The sequence below is a fragment of the Amborella trichopoda genome, chromosome 3 (assembly GCF_054954075.1).
Source record: "Amborella trichopoda isolate Santa Cruz 75 chromosome 3, AtrichopodaSantaCruz75HAP2 v2.0, whole genome shotgun sequence".
NCBI classification, from domain to species: Eukaryota; Viridiplantae; Streptophyta; class Magnoliopsida; order Amborellales; family Amborellaceae; genus Amborella; species Amborella trichopoda.
The window spans coordinates 9,752,900-9,774,610 of record NC_142338.1 but is presented as its reverse complement, the minus strand read 5'-3'; the positions used below and the strand labels follow the sequence as shown (position 1 = coordinate 9,774,610).

Sequence of the window (21,711 nt, the reverse complement as noted above, 5' to 3'; positions counted from 1 at the left end):
AAACGACTAAAGCCCACGTCCTTTAGTGGACATGGCAAGAGCAAAGAAGCAACAAAGCTTTTAAACGAAAAGCTTTGAAAAGTAGAGATGGTCCCTAAGGACCATCATGTTCAAACGAATCATCATGTATTAAAAGTTTATTTTCTTCTCCTTTTTTTTTCAAAAGTTTTGGATTGTTACATTCTTCCCCCCTTAAAGAAATTTAGTCCTCTAAATTTGTGTACCTGATTATTGAAAAATATTTTTAAATTTTCTAAAAATCTTAAACCTATTGCTCTGATACCATAATTGTCACACCCCAAGAATTTACAATACTGTTATTCCTGAGATGTGACAGACAAAACATATATACATCTATTGATAGGACAAATTTACAGTGGCGAGGTCTTACAAAGTAAATAAAGAAAGCTAGCACAACAACAGTATCTTCCAAGGTTGATCTTGACTAGCACTCAAAATGAAGCCGCAGTTATCCTGAAATATTTGTTTACCATAGTTTGTTGAGTTTGGCTACTCAGTAAGTGATCATCATAATCCGAAAAATAATCATGGTTGAAAGATATCAATATTTTCCAAAAGGAGATCTATTAACAGAAATGCATCAACAGTTTCACTTTCAATAAATGCATAATTAAGTATAATCCGAATAATTGAAATGCACATAACACTTTAACGCGTCAATACATAATTCAAAGGATTTCACAAAATACCCTACTGGCGTCCCGAGTAGGTCACCTATATACCCCATCAGCGTCTTGATAGGTCCACTTAATCCCTATCGGCGTCCCAGATAGGTCCACTTAATCCCTGCAGGTCCACTTATACCTCACCGGCGTACCGGATGAGTCCACTTAATCCCTACCGGCGTCCCGGATAGGTCCACTTATACCTCACCGGCGAACCGGATGAGTCCACTTGCATACTTAAATTATTTCAAAATCTCTTTAAACATTCGAAAGCAGCAAATATCATGTACTCAACATATCACTGAAATCACTAATATGAGTTTCACTGACACCACTAATAACAGTCACTTTCAATAACATTTCAAAAATAACCAATCAAATATTTTGGGCTCAAATTTAGAAAGGTAGCAATTCGTAAAGACATTCTAGCATAATTGCCAATCTAATATGTATAGGAAAACTCTTATAGAAATTCAAGAATACGGAATTATCACAATTTATGGGATGTTAATTTGCAAATAAACATTTCACAACAATACTATAATCAATTGCAAAAATGTCAATTTTTAAATAATAAAGCAGTCATTTGCACATGAATTTTACAATGTCTAAATATTCAAAACAGTAGAAAGAAATATCACAATTTTACAGTAGAAAGAAATATCACCATTTTTATTAAAAACAGACTATTTTTCAGGAAGATGATGTCACTTACCCACAAATACTTGAGAAGGAGCTTCCGATAAAAATTCGGCTAGAGAGAGGAGTTCACTGTGTTTCGACCAGAGAGAAAAATCTCATAAGTTTTCTAAGGTAGGAGTCCTCATCTCTCTGAATTTAAATTCTACTAATATATTATTTTATTCTTTTATTACGTTACAGGTGTGAGCGTTAGCTTACGCTTTAAACGACTAAAGCCCACGTCCTTTAGTGGACGTGGCAAGAGCAAAGAAGCAACAAAGCTTTTAAACGAAAAGCTTTGAAAAGTAGAGATGGTCCCTAAGGACCATCATGTTCAAACGAATCATCATGTATTAAAAATTTATTTTCTTCTCCTTTTTTTTTTTTTTTTTTTTTTTTCTAAAAATTTAGGATTGTTACAACACCAAACGACCTAACTTAATATGTACCAACATTTTTGTGGGTAGTTCAACTTTAGGATTTGAACCTGCAATAAATTGGACTATTTTATGAATTTATAGGTAAAAATTAGAAGCCAAACTTGGAAGGATAATGATCAAATATATACGATTAGGAATTCTAATCGCAATTGCAACATCATTTTAATGGCCAGGTCTTTAATTTTCTAATCAACATTATTTAGACTTTCCTCCTAAGTTCTTTTTACATTAGTATGCATTGATGCTCTCTTCCAATGTAGTATAGGGCCTAGACTCAAGCCTGTATATGAGGTTAATGGACTTGTTTAGATGAGGATAGTTTACAATTAGGAATTCTATTATGGTTTAGGGTCCTCTATGGTTACGAGTTCCATTTTGTGTCCAATTCAATGAGGTGTTCTATTTTCATTAAAAGTAGGATTAAGGGCATCTAAATTAGAGGTTAGTCTATAAAAAGTAGTTGTTATAAGGCTTGAGTTTAGAACTTTGAATTGTTTTGCTAGTATTTCCTAGTTTGTACTAAAAGATGCAAGGAGCTTGATGTTTAAACTTCAATGCTTTTATTTCAATCAAATTATTAGAGTTTTATTTGATTTATTTACTATTATTATTTAATTTCTTCTTCAACGAGGAGCATATAATTCAAGTTGTATATGACATTGCAGGTGCATAGGTTAAAAGCTAATGAGTTTGGTGAGGCATTTGATACAGACTCTTTTTGCAGTCTATTACATCAACCTGATTTTAGAGGATTTAAGGTCACAATCAGGGCTCAAGAAGATGGTTGCCTTAGATGAATGGGTGATTTCTCCTATCTCAATGGCTTAGATTGGAAGGGATTTTCGAATCATAATTAGTAGTATGAGGTTCTAGGATAGGTGCAACTATATAGCGACAGTCACAAATCCTATGATAGTAAGGTCATGTACTCCATTTGAACAGGGGAATGAATGTGTGGTAGTTAAGACAGATTACGAACTAACTATGTTTAAGTTTTAAGAAATTTCATCAAAGTACATAATATTAGTGGACTTCTTTCACAAACTTGGAGAAAAATAAATGAAATTTTTAAGAATGTAGGACAACTTCTTTTTAAATCATTTTGAGTTGGGTTAGCCAACCTCAATTAGATGGGAAAAAGGCTCTGATCACGATAACGATCATTTTGAGTCAGGTTACGATAGTATCATTTTGAGTCAGGTTGCAAAAACTTAGATCGCCCACTAACCAAGTTTACCATCACTTATTTTTCAAACACTAGTTCAAGGCACCTCATCGAAGTTTTGTTATGTATTAACATCAAATCGAAAGTTATGTTGAGATCATCATAAAATCAATCATTTTTGTGGTTATTAGAATATTTATTCTTATTACAAAAGACAGGTTAGCATAAGATCTAGGCTTTACGATAAAATATAAAGTTGCACTTGAAATTTGTTGAAATTGCACTTCTAACGCTTAAAAATCTTGAAATTGATTATCTTAGCCTTATAGATTAGGAAAACAAGTGGCTTCCATAAAAATAATGTATCTTGTAATATTTTATCTGAACCACCCATTTTGAAGTGTTCAAAAATCCCCTAGATCTACACCATTTTAAAAACTAAATCAAAGGCAAAAATAGACTTTTAGGCCATCACAACGAGTTTTGACACTGTAATTGCATTTTCCATCAGGGGCTTTGGTTGCAGCTTTACTTTTTATTCTAGAGTAGGGTTATCGGGTGAGGTTTGTATAAGGTGTAGCCTTGTACGAGGCGCCCCTCAAAACTATGAGAGATGTAATTTCGGTGCTCAAAAAATTTAAAGCTCCAAAAATTATGTAATTTTAGTAAATTTATAAATCATTAAAAACTTTGACAATTAATGGTCTAGATAATGTATTACAAGATGCGTTATTTTCATGACTTAAAATCTTTTGCTCTTCATTTCCATGCGTCATGAGGTTGGGATGATCAACCTCTTTTGATAGATTTTGAGGTGTGTCTCACTTCAATAGGATAAAGTTAAGGAACATTGTTTTATGCATTGGGAGAGACATTCCTACATTTGCGTCCCTTGAGGCAGAAAACATCCACCATAAAGATGGATGCATATGTGTGATCCTTTCAAAAAAACTTAAAATCAATGGCCTACATATTTTCTTTAGTATTTTTAAATTGTATTTATTTTTACATGTACATAATCTCCATATTAGAGATTATATATTCCCTTAAAACAAAATCCAGAGTCCATCGATCCCTTGTCTATCTAACCTTCATCTCTAACATAGATGTGAAAAAAGCTATTAAAAAAATAACATTTATATTTTTTAAAAAATAAAATTTTAAAATTTATATCATTGTCGTGGTAAGATTATTGAACTCTAAACTTTTGAATCGAAATACATCTTTGGAATACATTTTCTAGGGAGACTTCACAAGAACAATGTGAGTCGGCTTACTCACCAAACACTTTTATGGCAGGCTCCATATAACCATGGTTCATAATGCGGGTTACGGTGAATCTACACCTCGGTCTAACACAAATGGCCAGAGATGCCCTTATAGCTACCGTATTTAGGGGTGGCAAAGGACCCGGATTCACCGGGTATACCCGAAAAAGTTCGGGTACAGTTCCAACATTTGGACCTGGTGGGTCGGGTCGTCCAAAATCTGGACCAGCCAATTTGGGTCTGGGTTTAGATTCAGTTGGGCCCAACCTGTACTCATAATCTATTGAAGATAACATACTTCAAGTCCTATTTGTTTGAGTGTATTAAGGATCGTATACAATAAGAATTCATAATCATATTTAGCTATTAAACGACAAATAAGACGGTTTGAAATCTAATGGCAAGTTGTGACCTTGTTGCCAATAATTTGGATATATGATGATAAAGAGAGGGCCAAAAAAGAAAAAGAAAAAAAAAAAGCTCAGGTGACAATGGACCGGACCAGACTCAAGACCTGATGGGATAGACTCATGACCCAACAGACATGGGTATGAGTCCAATATCTTAACCTGATAGATTGGGTCTGAGCCCAAAACCTGGAACCGGATCCATTGGGGCTGGGTTCGGGTCCCACCAGACCCGACCCATTGCCACCCCTAACCGCGACCCATAAAGCGCTGCATAGTTTTCCATCCACGTGCAGAAAAGGTCGGTGTAAGAGAAGTCCTTTCTTCTTTCGCCTTTGGGTGGTACCACCTGAATGAGATAAGTTCGTCGCCTTTGGGATTTACGTAGAAAGTTTTTCTAGAGAGAGGAATTGTTTGAAGATGTTGAGTGAGTTTTACAAACGTTGAAAATGCAGTTTGATGTTAAAAATCAAGGAAGAAAGAACATTAAGATGTATCTTGATAAGAGTGGGCCTGTCAATGGGTCGGGTCGGTCCAAGTGACTTCGATTGGATTTGACTCGGGGATTTGTTGAATCCAAGTCATTTGGATCCGTCTGTAAGTTGGGAAATTTTTTAAAAATAAACAATTATTTTATATATTATTTGGTATGGTCAACCTTGACTAGAACCCCACCCAGGTTGGGTCCAAGTCATTTGGATCTGTACCACCACACCGGGTCTAAATCTTGGGCCAGTCCGGGTTGCCCCACCCCTAAATAAGAGTCTTTTAGAAGAGATTAGGACTGTCGTGTCACGCCTTGTGAAGCATTGGGAGCATTTGTGATAATTTTCAAATCTTGTGGGTCTTTGGTCTTTATATTCCAAAGCATGGTCCCTGACTTTGGCTTTCTACTTTCTCTGGGTCCTTTCAAAGGAATTTAAAGGTATATACTTTTGTCGTGCAGAGCACGTTCAGATAAGTGTTTCCTGTAGCAAAGCACAGGCAGGGGATACAAAGTAACATTGAATGCAACTACCCCAAAATAATCAAAGTTGTAAAGAGTTTTCGTAAACCAAAACTAGCTAAGAAAAGTTGGTTCTCTCTCTCACTCTCTCAAAAAATTGCTCCCAGTTTTTTATACTCTCTCCTTCCCCATGCGCAGACAGAAAGACTTCATAATCATCATAGCCTTTTTTTGGCTATTAAATGATAAGCTATATGAATCTTGATCCATCTCTATTAAATGATAAGCTATATGAATCTTGATCCATCTATATGAATCCTGATCCATCATTGTGCTTTGATCATCAAAACAGTTTTCAAATTATTTGATGATCAGCTATGTAATCTTGATCTGTCATTCTACTATATTAAAGACATTATCCTCAATGAAGTCATAATGCTCTATATCTTTTCTTGTAGACATAAAGATTTTGTCTGTTAAATTTCAGCTTTAGGGACCTTGAAGGCCAAAACTTAAAATGTTTTTCATGAGTGCTTGAGGTGTGAGACTTAACCACCTGAGTTATGCGTAAATTGTAGAGAAAACGCAAGATCGAACTTGAGTAAGGAGCTCGTATTTTCTATAAAACGAGGAGAAGGTTCAAAACTAAGCTAGCTCAAAATTGATTAATAAGAACACAATATTCAAAACTTCCAAGTTTTGCTGGGACAAGGTACCTGATGATCTCGCTGCTTCAAAATTTTAAACATCTCCAACTAGAGAACATCAAGATATAATCCATCCCCTATGAGACAACTGACCTGGTGAAGCACATAAGTGAGAAATTTTAGAAGAGAAACATGTTTTCAGTTAATTGTGGTGAAATTCCATAGAAAAGAGGTTATAACCAAATTTAATCTGAAATTGGGGTGTATGTGGGAGGACACTTGAACAGTGTGTCTATCAAAGCGCAGACACAGACTAAAACCACCCAAAAAGCCCCAATGTAGGACTAGAACATCCTCTTAGCCATACTTAGCCTTCACTTGGAAAATACCTGAAGGAAAAAAGTGCCAAAGTTGTTTCAAAACACCATTAAAATATTCCATGTCTCTCCTTGGATTGGTATCCAATCGAGCTTAGGATTGTCGAGCTTTAAATTAGAATTCAAAAACAATAGTAGCAAAATAAGAAACTCGACATCAATAAGATTTGCGAGATAGAACTATTACTGCAGAACCAAATTGAACAAAACTTAAGCGAATCAAGACTAACCATAGATCTCTTATTAAAATTGATGAAAAATGGTTCACCATCACAAAACTTAAGCTTTTACTTCATTAGATAACACAGGATTTTACAACACGTCCAAGATCTTGTTCCTAGAAGCAATAGTTCGAGGTAGATAAGGGTTGTGTTTTTCACAAGCCTGAGAAATTCAAGAAAGAGGACGTGTGATTCTAGAAGAGCTCAGATGCAGAGCTTTTTCTACCTCATTTAGTATTTGACTCATGAGATCTTGGCTACTTTAACAAAACTCCCTGAATCGTGCAACTATGCATGAGGGGAGGCAGTTCAATTGCATATCCGTGCCCAATGAGGCAAATGAAAACTGTATTCCAACATAAATAAGCGTTTTTTTTATACTGGCACCGAGTATGGAGGGAGAAAGGAATGAACAAAGCAGGCATGAGTTTTAAACAGGCTCAGCCAAGCTACTCAAAAGTCCACAGCATCCACAGGAAGCGACTGAGACCTCTGAATACAATGAGGTAGCAGAGCTCCCATATAGAAACTCCTTGCTGTGTAAACAGGCTCAGGGCTGCACCCATCAGTAACCTCACAGTGCCTGGTTCTCTCACACCCTTTCCATTCCTCCTCTCTCTTACTCAAAGCATCCTTCATCCCCAACGGAGGAGACCCATTACGAACACTCTTAGGAGAAGGTAAACTAACTGAAGATGATACCCCCCCATTTCTTATTTTGCTGGAATCAGGCGAATTTCTCAATGATCTCGAGCCTCCAAGCTGTTGAGTTACTAGCTCTCTCAGCTCTGTCTTATACTTAGCAGTGAGCCACCTCAATTCCTGCCTAATTTCCTTCTCGTAATCACTGTCCCATACCTCATGGATTGATGATAGACAACGCAGTTGATCATGATGGTGATGAGAATGATGAAGACTGGAATGGTGATGATGACGATCATGATGATGATGTTCGAAAGACCCATTGCAGCAACATGATTGATGAACGAGCTCTGGCTTTCCTTTGGGGCTCAAACAATGAATGCTTTTGCTAGTTTTAACCGATATTTTAGTGTTTACTTCCTCGTCAGAATGTGGCTCTTCAGAACCTTGAGAACTCGAAGAGGACTCAAAATCAGGGTCCTCTTCGTGGTGAGCCCATATATCAGCATAGTGAAGGCCATCAGACACACTCGAGATGACAGGGGGCCCACAATACTCAGGTCCCTCAACCTGATACGTTATCTCTTCAAATCGACCATGAGTAGAAGCACATTCATGGATGGAACATTGTCGAATAAGGAGATTTTTATCAACCAAGTACTTAGAAAGAGAACCATTGGATGTGGTAGTTGATGCACACTTATGGCAAATATTAGGGGTTGGATGATACTCGTGGCCATAATTTTCTCTTTCTTCCTCGAAACTTGAGGGCCCTGGTTTTTTCCAGTCTGGTAAAAGGGAAGATATCTCCCCATCGATCATCTCTGCTATTCTATTCACATCTTGGTCAGTTATATCGAGCTCTGCAACCATCTCTGCAGCAACCCCAATTGCTGTATCGACCTCTATATCAAAAGGGAAGTAAATGTTTCTTATCCTCCCTGTAAAAATGTTTTACAAAATCATCAGTTTTAGATAAAGGAAATTGAAATCTAATAATAATTAATGGAAAACAAGAGAGTGGATCTCTATGCATGATGGGTTTTATGCAAAAGATCTGACCTTCTTTGTCTGCAATCCTAAGCCTCAAAAAGATGCCATCATCTGCTGTTTTCTTTCCCTTGATTGTTATATCAAGGTTTTCCAGCATATCATCGTCAGTGTCACCCCAGGTGTTCTCCTGTTCTAGAAAGAGACTGGAAGCGTCGATGATTGAGCCATCCCACATATTATCTCTTTCTGGAGAGAGATTGGGAGCATCAGTTATCGAGACACCCCATGCATTCTCTGGTTCTAGGAAGAGATTGGAAGCATCAATGATCGAACCTCCATGTTCTGAAGGTTCATGCAAAGGTTGCCACCTGAGTGGGCTGACAGATTCAATTGGCTCCTCTCCCTCCCTAAACTCAATTACCCGCAAGTCAGCGCAGGGATCATCAATTTGGAGAAATGGATCATTCAGGAGCTCCCTTGCTGAGAGCCTATGGGACACAGAGGCCAAGCATTTCTCTACGAATTCTCTCACTTCAGGGTCTGTGACTTTGTAGAGGGCTGCTGGTTTTTTGCCCTAAATAGATCAATACAGAGGCCTGCTTATTGTAAGTGGTTAAGATGAATGAAAAAGGCTTCAAAACCAGTATCAAAGCTTCAATCATATTGGGGTTTTGGGCTCTTACAGAGATGACTTTCTTGTAAATTTGCGCAGGATGATTGCACTCACTGTATGGGTACTCAAATGTGACCATTTCGAGTATGCACATCCCAAAGGCGTAGATGTCTACCAGTTGATTATATTCTTCCTCATACACCTCTGGCGCCATGAATTCAGGCGTGCCTGCGATGGGAAAGAAACATCTAAAACTTTTGCGAAACAAGAAATAGAGATAAACATCTCAATTACTTTTTTGAAAAGCATCTGAGATACGAGAGAATTCATGAACTTAGATAACCATGTCTTCTTCTTCACAATACTCAGGCATCAAGCAGGAAAATAAAACATTGGGTTTTGATCTAGAGAGAAGTTCTTATCGTAAGCAACGGTTAATACAATCCTTTAGCATCTTAGTGAGAGAAGATGAACATTAGGTTTTCTATCAAGAGAAAAATTCCTGATTTGGGTCTCCGATACTACAATACTCTAGAACTCTTTTGCAAGGAAACGAAACGGGATTGGAACTAGAAAGAGCTGCCTTGGTTCTCTGCTGCTACAATCTTCTGCTACTGAGAAGAAAAGAAAATTGAATATGGATCTAGAGAGAATCTCCTCTCTTGATTCTCTGATACTACAATCCTCTGGCATCTTACTGTGAAGAATTAAGACTGTGTTTAGATCTTGGGAGAAGCTTCTATCTTGATACAACCCTATGCATTTAACTGTCATAAAAATGAGAAATGGTTTTTGATCTAGATTGAGAGAAACCGGACCTTGGATACTACTTTTGAGGTCATTAATCTATCTACTAATGAGTTTTAAACAGGGGATTCATGGAGTAGTGGGTTTACCAACACAGTGAGCAGCATGAGATTTGCGAAGAATGGCAGCCAAGCCCAGGTCTCCGATCTTTACCACTCCCTGGTGTCCATTAACAAAAATGTTATCACACTTGAGGTCTCTGTGAATTACAGGTGGTTCATGGCTATGGAGATAGAGCAGTCCTCTCAAGATCTGCCTACACCAGTTCTTCACCGCTCGAACATTAACCCGCTTGTGCTTCTGCCTATACCTGAACCATATCCAAACGAGACCTCAACTCTAACCCAGTTCCAGAGAGAGATACATAGAGAGAGAGAAAGGGCAAATAACCTACTGTCTAAGAGTGCCAGATGTGAACATTTCAGTGACAAAATTGATGTTTCGATTCGCTGTGTCGACCCAAGAAGTATAGAACTTCATGATGTTCTTGTGCTTAAGGGTCTTCAAGAGATGGATTTCACAGTAGAGCCTCTCAAGATCATCGGGGCTTTGAAGGAAATTATGGAGTTTAACCTGGTTCCAGGCTACCTCTATCCCTTCGAATTCATCAAAAGCTCTGTACCTGAAAAAATAGCAAGACCCACATCAAAACTAAATTAACAGCCCTTACAAGCCAAAGATACGAGAGAGAGAACCATTTGAGGAAAATCTTACACAGTCTTTGATGCCCCCTTACCAAGAATCTCATTATACTGCAACAAAAGAAGAAAAACAATCTCAAAACAATAACGAAACAACCACCAAGGAAAGGGAAGAACTTTAATAGAGAGAGAGAGAGAAAGAGAGGGAGAGTGAATTAATGTTTTGATACCCGGCCATATCTACCGGATGGATCAACTTCGACGAACTCGGAAACCTCTGTATCAGAGGGTGGCTTAGCACCCAACATTATTTCAGTCAAATCTCAAATAAAACAACACAAGCAACTTCTCTGAAGGCGCGGAAAGGGAAAAATTTCAGAGAAGAAAACCCAAGCACCAGAGTAGAAAAGATGGAAACAAGAAGCCCTGTTTCAGATATGTCGAGAAGAGAGAGAGAGAGGTTATGGTGGTGGTGGTGGGTTCCTCCTCGGTTTGGTCATGAAAGACAAGGAGCTCCAACTCATATAGAGAGAGAGAGAGAGAGAGAGCACAATATTTGTGATGGATACGGAGCATCCACCACAAGACAAAAAGGGTGAGGGTGATAATAGGGGGTCCGCCATCACTGACTCACTCACTGAACGCTGTAAAAACACACACTTCTGCGTGGCCCATTCCTCCTCTCTCTCTCTCTCTCTAAAACACGACCTCCACACCAACCCCACCTCTCTCTCTCTCTCTCTCTCTCTCTCTCTTACAAGTTGCCAACTACAACGCAACTGCCTCCTTGTGTCTGTAGACTGCAGTCTTTTACTATCTACTCGCTGAGTTGTCTCAACTCTCTCTCTCTCTCTCTCTCTCTCTCTGTCTCTCACGCCAATAACTTGTATCTCCCCCCCAATTTATTTCCTCTTCTTCCTCAGTAAATACTCACTTTATCCACTACCTCTCTCCTCATTTGGGTGAAAAAATTGTCTCTCTCTCTCTCTCTCTCTCTCTATCTCTATCTCTAGAGCATAGTTGCATGGTGAACGTAATCGCCAATCGCGGTACGCCGGATCGTATCAAACTCTCAAATCTTAATAATCCAAACCATGGTTTTATAAATAAATATTTAATTTGGCTCCATCGTTGAATTCAACCAATCGCCGAGCCTTCTTTTCTAGTGGAGACCGTACGCCTTGTACCCCTTCCTTTTAATAAACCTCCTTTTTTTTATTTATTTATTTCCGGTTTTTATCGGACCCTCCTCCGTAACAGCTGGCAATTATACAACGCGCCCAATTAGCGTCTCCATTATTACTGCCTTTTCCTTCGTTTTCAAAATGTAAATTGTCATGTCTTGTTGTGATAGAGGGATCACCATTCCTTTTTCACATCTATCGACTAAAAAGTAGTAAGCAATACCATTAAACTCCTAAAAAAAAAAAAAAGTGCGTCGGCGTAATTGATTAGCGCTGGTCTATTTGCAACGCTATAGCACCTTAATACCTAGTTGTTACATTTTGATCTCCAAAACCCCCCCCCCCCCCCCCCCCCCCCCCCCTCATGTCTTCTTGTGATAGAGGGATCACCATTCCTTTTTCACATCTATTGACTAAAAAGTAGTAAGCAATACCATTAAACTCCTGAAAAAAAAAAAAAAAGTGCAACGCTATAGCACCTGAATACCCCCCCTGCTTAGTTACCACGTTGTGCCTTCAATACCCCTCATACCTTAGTTATCACATCCTAATACCTAGTTACTATCTCATGATCTCCAATACCCCTTCATACACCTGGTTATCACGTTGTCGTCTCCAATGATGCCTAGTTATCACGTTGTTGGTCTCCAATCCTACTTACAATATAACTTGAAATCTTCAAAAATGCATCATCCTTAATCTATCTGATACAATGCTAACTTCCTAATCTACATGATCCAAAGCTAACTTCTTAATCTATCTGATCCAAAGCTAACTCCCTGATCTATTTGTTCCAATCTTGCTGACACTACTTGACATTTTCAAAAAAAGCTAACTCTCTAAAACATGGGTAGGGGCTTGTCTTCCCCTACTGAATTACCCAAAAAAAAAAAAAAGTTGTAAGCAATACTTTTGGTTTAGTTTTTTATGATGTTTGTGTTACTATTTACCTAATTTTGGGGGTTAAAGCATCATTAAAATGGGAGGACTTTGGTAAACAGTCCTTTAGAAAATGCCCCCTATTTTCCATATTTCACACTCATATCTGCATTACCTTTGGTTCATAACTTTGATTTTGAACCGGGGTCTTTTATTTAGAACTTCAAGTTTTGAATCGAGCTTTCATTAAAAACTTTTCAGTAAAAAATAAGTAAGAGCCCAGGTCAGAACTTAAACTTCCGAACGGGCCACTAATCTTTTATTTTTATTTTATAACAAATTTTGAATCATTTCCGTGTTCTTAAATAAAGTTAGTTCAATGTGCTACCTAGGGAGCACCTTGCAAATTTAGCCCCTAAAATACCTATTTAGAAAGGTGTCTAGCGTGATAAGTCCGCTGCCTCATCTATTCCCGATATTCATCGCCATGATCCTTCTTAGAAATGATTTTGGATCCAAAATACAGACCATAAGGACCATGAATATAGAAAAGTAAAATAAAGTTTGAAATTTAGAACTGATATTTTTTACTCTTTTTTTTTTTTTTTGCACAATTGTTCTATTTTTCTTTTGGGTAGTTTAGTGAAGAACGGGTCCGTACCCATAGCAAAAATAAAACTCAAGACAATACATTATGGCGCTCCACCACCTTGACCACTGAGCCTCGAGCCCAATCCTTGCACCATTGGTTTTAGTTTTTAAGTTTGGTGCCCCTTTTTTGCTGTCTATCTTGAAGATGGGCACTTGATGACGCAGGCATTCTTTAGCATATCATATCAAATATTTTCGTTTTAGAAAAAGATCTTAGTTTGGAACTTGGAGTTTTGAGCCAGAGGTCTTTTGGAAAAATTAGCAACTTAACAAATCAGGATATGAGTGTAAAATATGGGAAATGAAGGAATTTTTTAATACCACAAAAACTAAGGAATATTTACAAAAAAATCACTTAATAATATGAACAAGAACTTGTTTGCACTTCAAACCTTAGGGTTATCCAATTATTTAAAAATTGCCGACTTGGATCAAGAATCACTGATCTGGATCTGAATTGATAAGGGACCAACACAATTCATTACCAAGATCCAATTTAGAGGGACTAGCCCAATTCTGTCAAGTCTACGGTCTCCAGATTGGCCTAATCCGCCAATTCTCACCCAATTTACCTTTTTGATAGTTTTTATTTTTAATTATTTCTAAATGTAATCATCATCATCGTCGTCATCATTTGAGCCTTATCTAAACTATTTGAGACGATCTACACTATTCAATTGATTTGGTCGAGTCCCTCAACCACTTACCTATAGGTTTCTAGATGAATCGGGAAAATCAAGTTCTACGCTCTTATTTTTTAAGCACTGGGTAACAATCATGGGGGTATCTATTAATATTTTCTTTTCTTTTTTCTTTCTATTATTAGTTTACTACTACTACAATTTTTTTTTTTTTTTTCTCCCGTAATCGTTTCAAAGTTTTAAGCATGGTACAGCCCACATACAAACCTTAGGGGATTCCAATTTATCTGAAAATATTCAGGTCTTCTTTGATTCACCTTGTAAACAACTTCCAACAAAATGTGATGCTTTTGAGCCCTTAGAACGCTACATATGATCGTTTCATGTACCTGTATAGATAATTTAGAAAGCATTTTAGATAGAAATGATTTAGAGCATATTTTTGAGCTCCAATATAATCTTTTTTAGAGGAATTTATTCAAAAAAATAAAATAAAAATCTCCCCCAAGCTGTGGTTTTTGAAGGCTTGACCACGTTGGACTAGCAAATCAGTTCACATGTTTTAGATGGTCTAGTTAGCATAAGGCCCACCTCAAAACCTTATGGGAAAATGTAGTTAGCATAAGGCCTACCTAAAAAATAGTGCATCTTGTAACATATTTTTTAGACAGTTTACTTTCAAGATTTTCTTAAACCATTTATTTTCAAGATTTTCAAATATTTACATATCTATTTGATCAACACCATTTTTTGAGTTTCAAATTTTTATTGTTAGTGCAGAGAAAGGATTTTTAGGTCATTCAAAGAGTTTTCGATACTGAAACTGTGTCATTTAGCAAGATTTAGAGATGCACGTTAGTCTGATTGTTTAAGACTTAATGCTAGGGCCTTATATAAAATCAAACCCACCGAAAAATAGAAATAGAATGTCAAAATCAAAGTTGTGCCATTAGTGTATTCTTACAAAAATGGCGATTTGAATTGGGAAGCACATCTCAGTCACCAACTTGTTCAGTAGTTATCCTCTCAGTCACGCACTAGTTCAGTAGTTATCCACCCAAACCATGGGTGGTAAGATCCTTGTGTTCAATCATTTGACAACCAACAGTGTTTAGGTGGACCATTAAATAGGGGTGACCCCATATACTCCTTGGTAACTAATGAAATTCTTTTGTATCATAGATTTCTAGATTCAGTTTAGGGTTCGGTTTAGTTGCCTCCGGGGAGTGTCCTGTGTTGACGCACCTATTGCAGTTAGTCCACCCTCCCATATCCACCTCGGATATTGTCCTTGGATTCAAAATTTTACACATAGATCATATAAGGATGAGGTTTCTATGAGTCAGCCGACTCATACTATGCATATATGCCCCCCTTTTAAATCATTTTAGAAATGGATTTTTAATCTTAAATTTTAGGGATTCATGATCTAGGTTAAGATGACCATAAGCATGAAAAAAATTTAAATTTTTTTATATTTAAAATGTGATTTTTTGAAAAAAAATTCTATCTTGTATAAACCTGGTGAGTTTTTTACAACATTTGAGTCAGCGGGTTCTTGCCCGCTGACTCATGAAGGATTTTTCTATCATATAAACCACCATATGATCGGGGAATCGAAAAAAAACAAATACTGAATTTTGATCCTAGAAAATGTTATATTTTGCAAGTTTTTTAGATGATTAATTTTAATTCTTGAAAGAACATCATATTTGCGCTGTTTTGTAATTCTAGATTCATGGATTTGATATTAAAATAAAATTTAAAATTTAAAGTAATTTGGGATGTATTTGTTTTAAATTCTTTGAACTTTTCCTTCAAGGCACATTTGGTAAATGTGAAAGTAATTTCGTGAAAGTACTTTCACATGAAAGAAGCCCCCTTATGATTAAGTGTGGGAGTTTTTTCACACCAATTGCCTCCTCAACGTTTCGCCCCCATAAAACAGAACGGGTCTCACAATTGTTTTATAAATCTCTTTTATGTTTATCAAAATCTTGATTTTAAAAAATAATCTACTATGAAGAATTAATAATTTAAACTTATGTTTCATGTAATTTTTGGTCATGTTCTTCTCATGAGATCAAAAAATCTGGAGGTTATCTTGGTGAGCAACAAAGGACATTGACCATTGTTTATCTCATTACTATTGTCATTTCTAGCAATGTTGTCATATTCATTTGGGAGTTTTTTTTGGTTTGGAAAGAAAAATGAAGCAACATGGTGTTTCGTCAATTTGAAGGAAGACTTTATATATATATATATATATATATATATATATTTTTTTTAATTTAATATAAATAAATTAGGTATTATCTATATAATATATAAAATAATGAAAAATAAAAAGTAAAAAATAAAAAATAAAAAATAAAAAAATAAGAAAATACTTTTATATAGATTTTTCTTTGCTTCGGTTGAATCGGCCCAAAACATACACGAATCTTACTGAAGCAGCAACGCCAAGATTCGCTTTACCTCGGTCTAAGCCTAAAATCCAAAGGCTTCTGTTTTTTCAGCAGAAGAGAAGCGAATTTGACAACATCGATTGCAGAGAAAACAAGGACACCGATTATCCAGAGAAAACAAGGACACCGATTATCATGAATGTTATTTTTGGCCTTGCTCGAGGAAGAATTTAGAAACTCTCCGGTGCTTCTATTATTTACTTTGCGCATTCTCGATAGATACTGAGTTTGAATCCGTCATCCTATGAGAAAAAGGCAAGGACCTTGCTTCGTCATCTTTGAAATATTATGGCTTTTTAACGTTTTTATAGTATTTTACAATGGGCATCGTAGTATTTGATTAAATATATTTTTGGTTTCGTCACTAAGCAATATGTAATACGAAGAGGTCATCAAATCGCTAAATTGTTCCTATGGTTTTTCTATTTCATTTTAGTCAAATATTGTGTTTTATTTATTTATTTATTTAACTGTGCTCATATTCAAAGTAATTGTTTTCCGTTACCAACACATTGTAAGATGGATGTCAAAAACTGTTACATCTATTAAAGGTTAAAACGGATGAAGGAAAAAGGAATTCAGAAAACAACATATTATATTTAAATCATTGTCATTGTTGAGATTATTGATTCCTAATATTTTAGATTGAAAATAAATATTTGAGAAATATTTCGGAATGAGACTGCACAAGGATAGGTGAGTCGGCTCATACCAAATACTATTCCAAAAGTAATACTTCTTTTAGGATTTGGTTTGCAAAGGGATGCAACCTTAAAAGTAATGTGCTCCTCCAACCTTTGTCATATGATACAATTTTGGTGTCGAAAATTATTAGGATAGTGCATTATGTTTTTAATTATAAAATTTAAGATCAATAAATAGTTCAAATCAATGAAATTTATAAACGTATGAAGATCTTAAAAATGGATAACCCAGATAATATATGGAAGATGTACTACTTTATTATCTTGAAATATCTTTTTCTCCATATCTTTACACCTCGAGATTGTGATAATAATTAGATGTTTTTTCAATATAAAAAATTAATCTTTGCGTACATTTCTTTTTCGATATCAAAACGACTTTTTCCTAAGACTTTTAGAGATGCACCTTAATTGTCAACCTTGTATAAACGTTTTCCCTTCTTTTAATTGTTTATCTCGAACGTAATAAGCACGGATTGAAACCCTAAACCTAGGGCAAGAGGTTAAGAGCCATAGGCTTTTCGAAGAGGACGGCCTATTGTCCTCTCTTTCTCTCTCTAGGCTTTTGGAAGAGGAGAGGCCTAGGGTCTTTGAAATCCCCCTCTCTCTCTAGACTTTTCGAAGACGAGAAGGCTTAGGGTCTTTTTCTCTCCTCTCTTTCTCTCTCTACTTTTCTTCTTTCTTGGGATGTTTTTAAGTGTAGGCAAGCATAACACGTGCATGTAAGACACTTATGTCCCCTTAAGTTTATTTATCATGGTTCTATATTATTCAGTAATTAAACTTTAATAATTGCAATTTGGAAGAAGGTGTTAATGGGGTTATTTTGGTGCAGTTGTGACATGCATTTAAAGCCCATGTCTGAGTGTCCTGGTAAGAGGAGGACCTCTACATTAACATGTGCTCATCATGTGCTATGCTACAAAAAATCTTGAATTGTCGGTCCAGATTTTACGAGAAAATTTTTGGTTTTTCATGTTTCGAGAAATCCTAGCCGTCTGTCTTTCGCCTCGTAAGTTTGGGTGGGGAAGTAGTGTGTGCAGACCGGCAAACAGAGGAATGTGTGGTTGGGGAAGTTTGGTATTTGAGAGGGTGAGATGAATGTCAAGTTGGTGTTCTACAGCTAGGGTTGGCGACAAGGCTTGATCGGCCCGCCTCTAAAAAAAAGTAGGGCTTGGGCCATAAATTGTGGTTGAGGCCCCGGTTAGGGCTAATACCAGCCCAGTTCGGTTCAACAGGACTTTTTTTTTGTTTTTTTTTTTTCTTTTTTTTTTTGTTTTTTTTTTTGGCCTGCACTTGGTTTTGTCCCGGGATTGGCCCGTTGCCTCCTGGCACGTGTAAGATGCACAGAGAGAGAGAGAGATGGGGGCCACATGCGTGGCAGGTGGCAACCATGTTAATAGTTTACAATGTGAAGATTGAGATTGTGGTCATCGACACTAAAGTCTACGTATAAATTTTTTCCCAATATAAAATCCTTTCATAGACTTTAATATAAATTAGATATGAAGGAACCTTTAACGAATAAATAGATAAACACGAAGGAGCTAGGCATCCTTCGTTAGGGCATCGTGATGGGTTTGTTTCGTGCAATGTCTTAAAACTCATCGATTTTTAATTTGGATGAAAATCAGTCGAAATCGAACTAGTTTTAGGATGGTATTGGTTGAGGCCAGATCTACCCATAACCCTTTTATATATTTTTCTTCTTCTCCTTCTTGCTTTCTTTCTTCTTTTTTTCTTTCTTTTTCTTTTTTGTAAAAAAAAAGGAAACGTTTATCGCATGTTGTTTTAGTTCATCTCTAAATCCCTACCCCATAAACCCATATTTTAGTTTTTATTATATTTTATTTATTTTTAAAATTTTGGAATTAGGATTCTGGCCAATCCAAATCCAATATGAATCACTAATCTAGTAATCCACCGTCAATCTATACGTGAACGATTTGCCCCACCAATCTGGGATTTGAAACACTGGTTTTGTGTATTATGTTGTCTCACTCATGTCATGCAACATTGTGATTTCTCTGTAGCGTAGATTCATTATTTTTACTCGGTATTTCAACCCTGGCAAGTTTTTATGGGTTGGAGTAGAGTTGTTTGGCTCGATTTGCCGTATTTATTAGACGGATGTGGTTTGTGGAAGGTTGCAACAAACAATCAAACCTCCAAATTTTATCATAAACATAATTTTTGTGTCAAAATTTTTTAGGAGTGGCTTGAAAATCTATTTTTATTTCTAATTATAAAATTTTAAACTTTAAAAATTTTTCAAATCAAGTAGATCTACAAATTCTTGAAAATCTTGAAAATGGATGGTCCAGATAATGTGTTGCAATATACATATTTTTAGGATTCGACATCTCTTTTTCCTTTCATATTCAAACATCGAGATGTTTAGATGAGCAATTAGAGAGTTTTCTAACATAAAGCACCTTAGTTCTATATTTTAAGGATGCAACCCTATATAAACTTTTTCCTTATTAGAAATTGGTAAATTTGTGGGATTTTGTATGTCTATTTTTTTTAAAAAAAGTGTTCATGCGACCATGGCTTTTTAATGTTGTACCACACATCTCCTTGAGTCCATAGGAAATGCAGTTTTAGCATTATAAGATTCTCAAATTTTATCATCTTAATCATTATAGTCTTGAGAAAAATGGACCATAAACCCTAAAAATATTGTATTTTGTAGGACATTATATAGACTATATAGTCAGTGTCTTTCACATGTTTACATCTCCACATGAGGCGCTATTTTTGGGGCTTCAAAATATATAATCACAACCAAAATAGATTTTCAGGCCATCACTAGGATTTTTGGTGCTGAAATTGCATTTTTAAGTGTTTTAAAGTTCAAGTTTACTAGATAATGTAAAGATGTGCCTTAAGCTAACCACACCCTTATTTATTTTCTTTTTGTGTCAAATAAGCTTTGATTGAAAGAGGTTTATTCTGGTACATGTCTTATTTAAAATATGGTGTGGTTTCTATAAAGTCGAAGCTTTAAACAATCAAAGTAAAGTGCACCTTCAAATAGTGTCGAGAAATGTGGTATCAATATTGAAAATCTTTGTGATAGCCTTAAAGTATATTTTCATCTCTAACTATAAAATTTACAGCTTCAAAAATAGTGTAGATCGAGCAGATTTATGAAAACTTGAAAATCGACAGTCCAAAAATGTATTACAAGATACACTATTTCCAAAACTTGAAATCCATTTTTTTCTCATGTCCATGCATCTGAGGTCGAGATGATCAATTGGAAGATATTTGGGCATCAAAACAACCTCTTCTAGTGAATTTTTTGAGGAGTGCCCTAATTTGATTGTTTAGAGCCTCACACTTACATTAACTTTTTCGTTAAAATATACAAGTCAAGGTGTTTAGATCTTAAAAATCACATTATGGTGCACATACCATAGTATTTAAGTTACTACACATATCATCAGCCATTCATTCTCGACATCTAGAGTGGTTATTAACCATTCTGTCCGTGTTTTCTTGAAGAGAGGAACAATGGATATCTGTTGTCTGTTGTTCACAAGGAATGACTAATGATACATGTATAATGCTAAACAGCATGCTACATGCCATGACTTATTTTATATTGGGATTGTTTACTATGAGACCATTTATCTTTGTTATAAGGAGATCACAATTATTTCTAGCTATCAGATGTCAAATTAGATGGTATGAGATATGTTATGAAGTTTGAATTTTTTTTAAATTTTTTTTTGAATCTAGTTAATGACACTCTTACAACCATCTAATTTGAAATATGACGGACATGAGTATTTATTATTGGATTATGAGGGAAGAGATGAATCCCTAAATTCCCAGGATTAGGGTCAATGTCGTGAGACTGAGGATCGCAGAGTGAAGGGTTTTCCAGAACAATAAAAACTTACGCTTCTCTGTGTGTGCCTCTACATGGTCATGAAATGCCTAGTTATAGAGGATGAGGATGCCGTTCTCCAACGTTCGGCTTTCTCTTTAAAACTCTGAGAAACGTGACCCTGTAATCTTAGGATATGGGTGGGTATTTTCTACCCGTTAGATAACGTCATTTTCTCTCTCTAAGAAGCCTCCCTATTTTAGTGATAAACATAGCCTTTAAGATAAGGAGAGAAATATTTGAGGGCCCCATGACCACCCATACGTACTAACATTCTCCCACTTGGCCATGAGATCCAGGTATATTGAAATAATATCACTTATTGATTTAATATTTATGAACTTATCCTTGTCATGAGGCTGTTCAGGCTAATGCGGTTATACATCTCATAACAAAAAATATCCAAAATCATATCATAGGGTTTTTCACGCTAATGCGGCTTTTTCTCTCATGATCAAGACATCGAATGAAATATCCCATTTGGGAGTTCCTAACTTAAATATTTTTAAGTCCCATCAAAGCTACATACTTTGATATAATATTTATGCACTCAATCCCTTTGTTAAAGGGTCTGCAATTATATATGAAGATAACGGATAACTTACAGTTATTTCATTTTTTCTAATAATATTATAAATATAACGATAATTAATTTCAATATGCTTACCCTTGGAACTATAAGCACCATTTCTAATTAATGAAATAACAATCTGATTATCACAAAAAATTTTAACAAGTTTGTCGGCTATATT

General features: G+C 36.0%; 1 protein-coding gene and 1 long non-coding RNA gene across 3 annotated transcripts; both read right to left on the bottom strand.

Moving 5' to 3' along the window:
• Positions 1-337: 337 nt before the first annotated feature.
• Positions 338-6,416, bottom strand: LOC148782729 (uncharacterized). The gene is made up of 3 exons (XR_016052991.1): positions 6,310-6,416; positions 1,402-1,457; positions 338-474 (listed from the first exon to the last, which is right to left on the bottom strand). It is a non-coding gene; the product is annotated as an uncharacterized LOC148782729 (long non-coding RNA).
• A 411-nt stretch (positions 6,417-6,827) lies between these two features.
• WNK1 (WNK family serine/threonine-protein kinase 1) lies at positions 6,828-11,028 on the bottom strand. 2 transcript variants are annotated; one of them, XR_016052990.1, is made up of 7 exons: positions 10,765-11,028; positions 10,608-10,645; positions 10,288-10,515; positions 9,983-10,203; positions 9,157-9,314; positions 8,543-9,069; positions 6,828-8,421 (listed from the first exon to the last, which is right to left on the bottom strand). XR_016052990.1 is itself a non-coding variant. In XM_006858853.4 (7 exons), the coding sequence occupies exons 1-7, from the start codon at positions 10,840-10,842 to the stop codon at positions 7,292-7,294; spliced, it is 2,358 nt and encodes a 785-aa protein (XP_006858915.1). In that variant the 5' UTR covers positions 10,843-11,028; the 3' UTR covers positions 6,828-7,291. The 2 variants fall into 2 exon arrangements, 1 of the variants encoding a protein (XP_006858915.1); XM_006858853.4 differs by having other exon boundaries at positions 8,543-9,047.
• Positions 11,029-21,711: the final 10,683 nt, after the last annotated feature.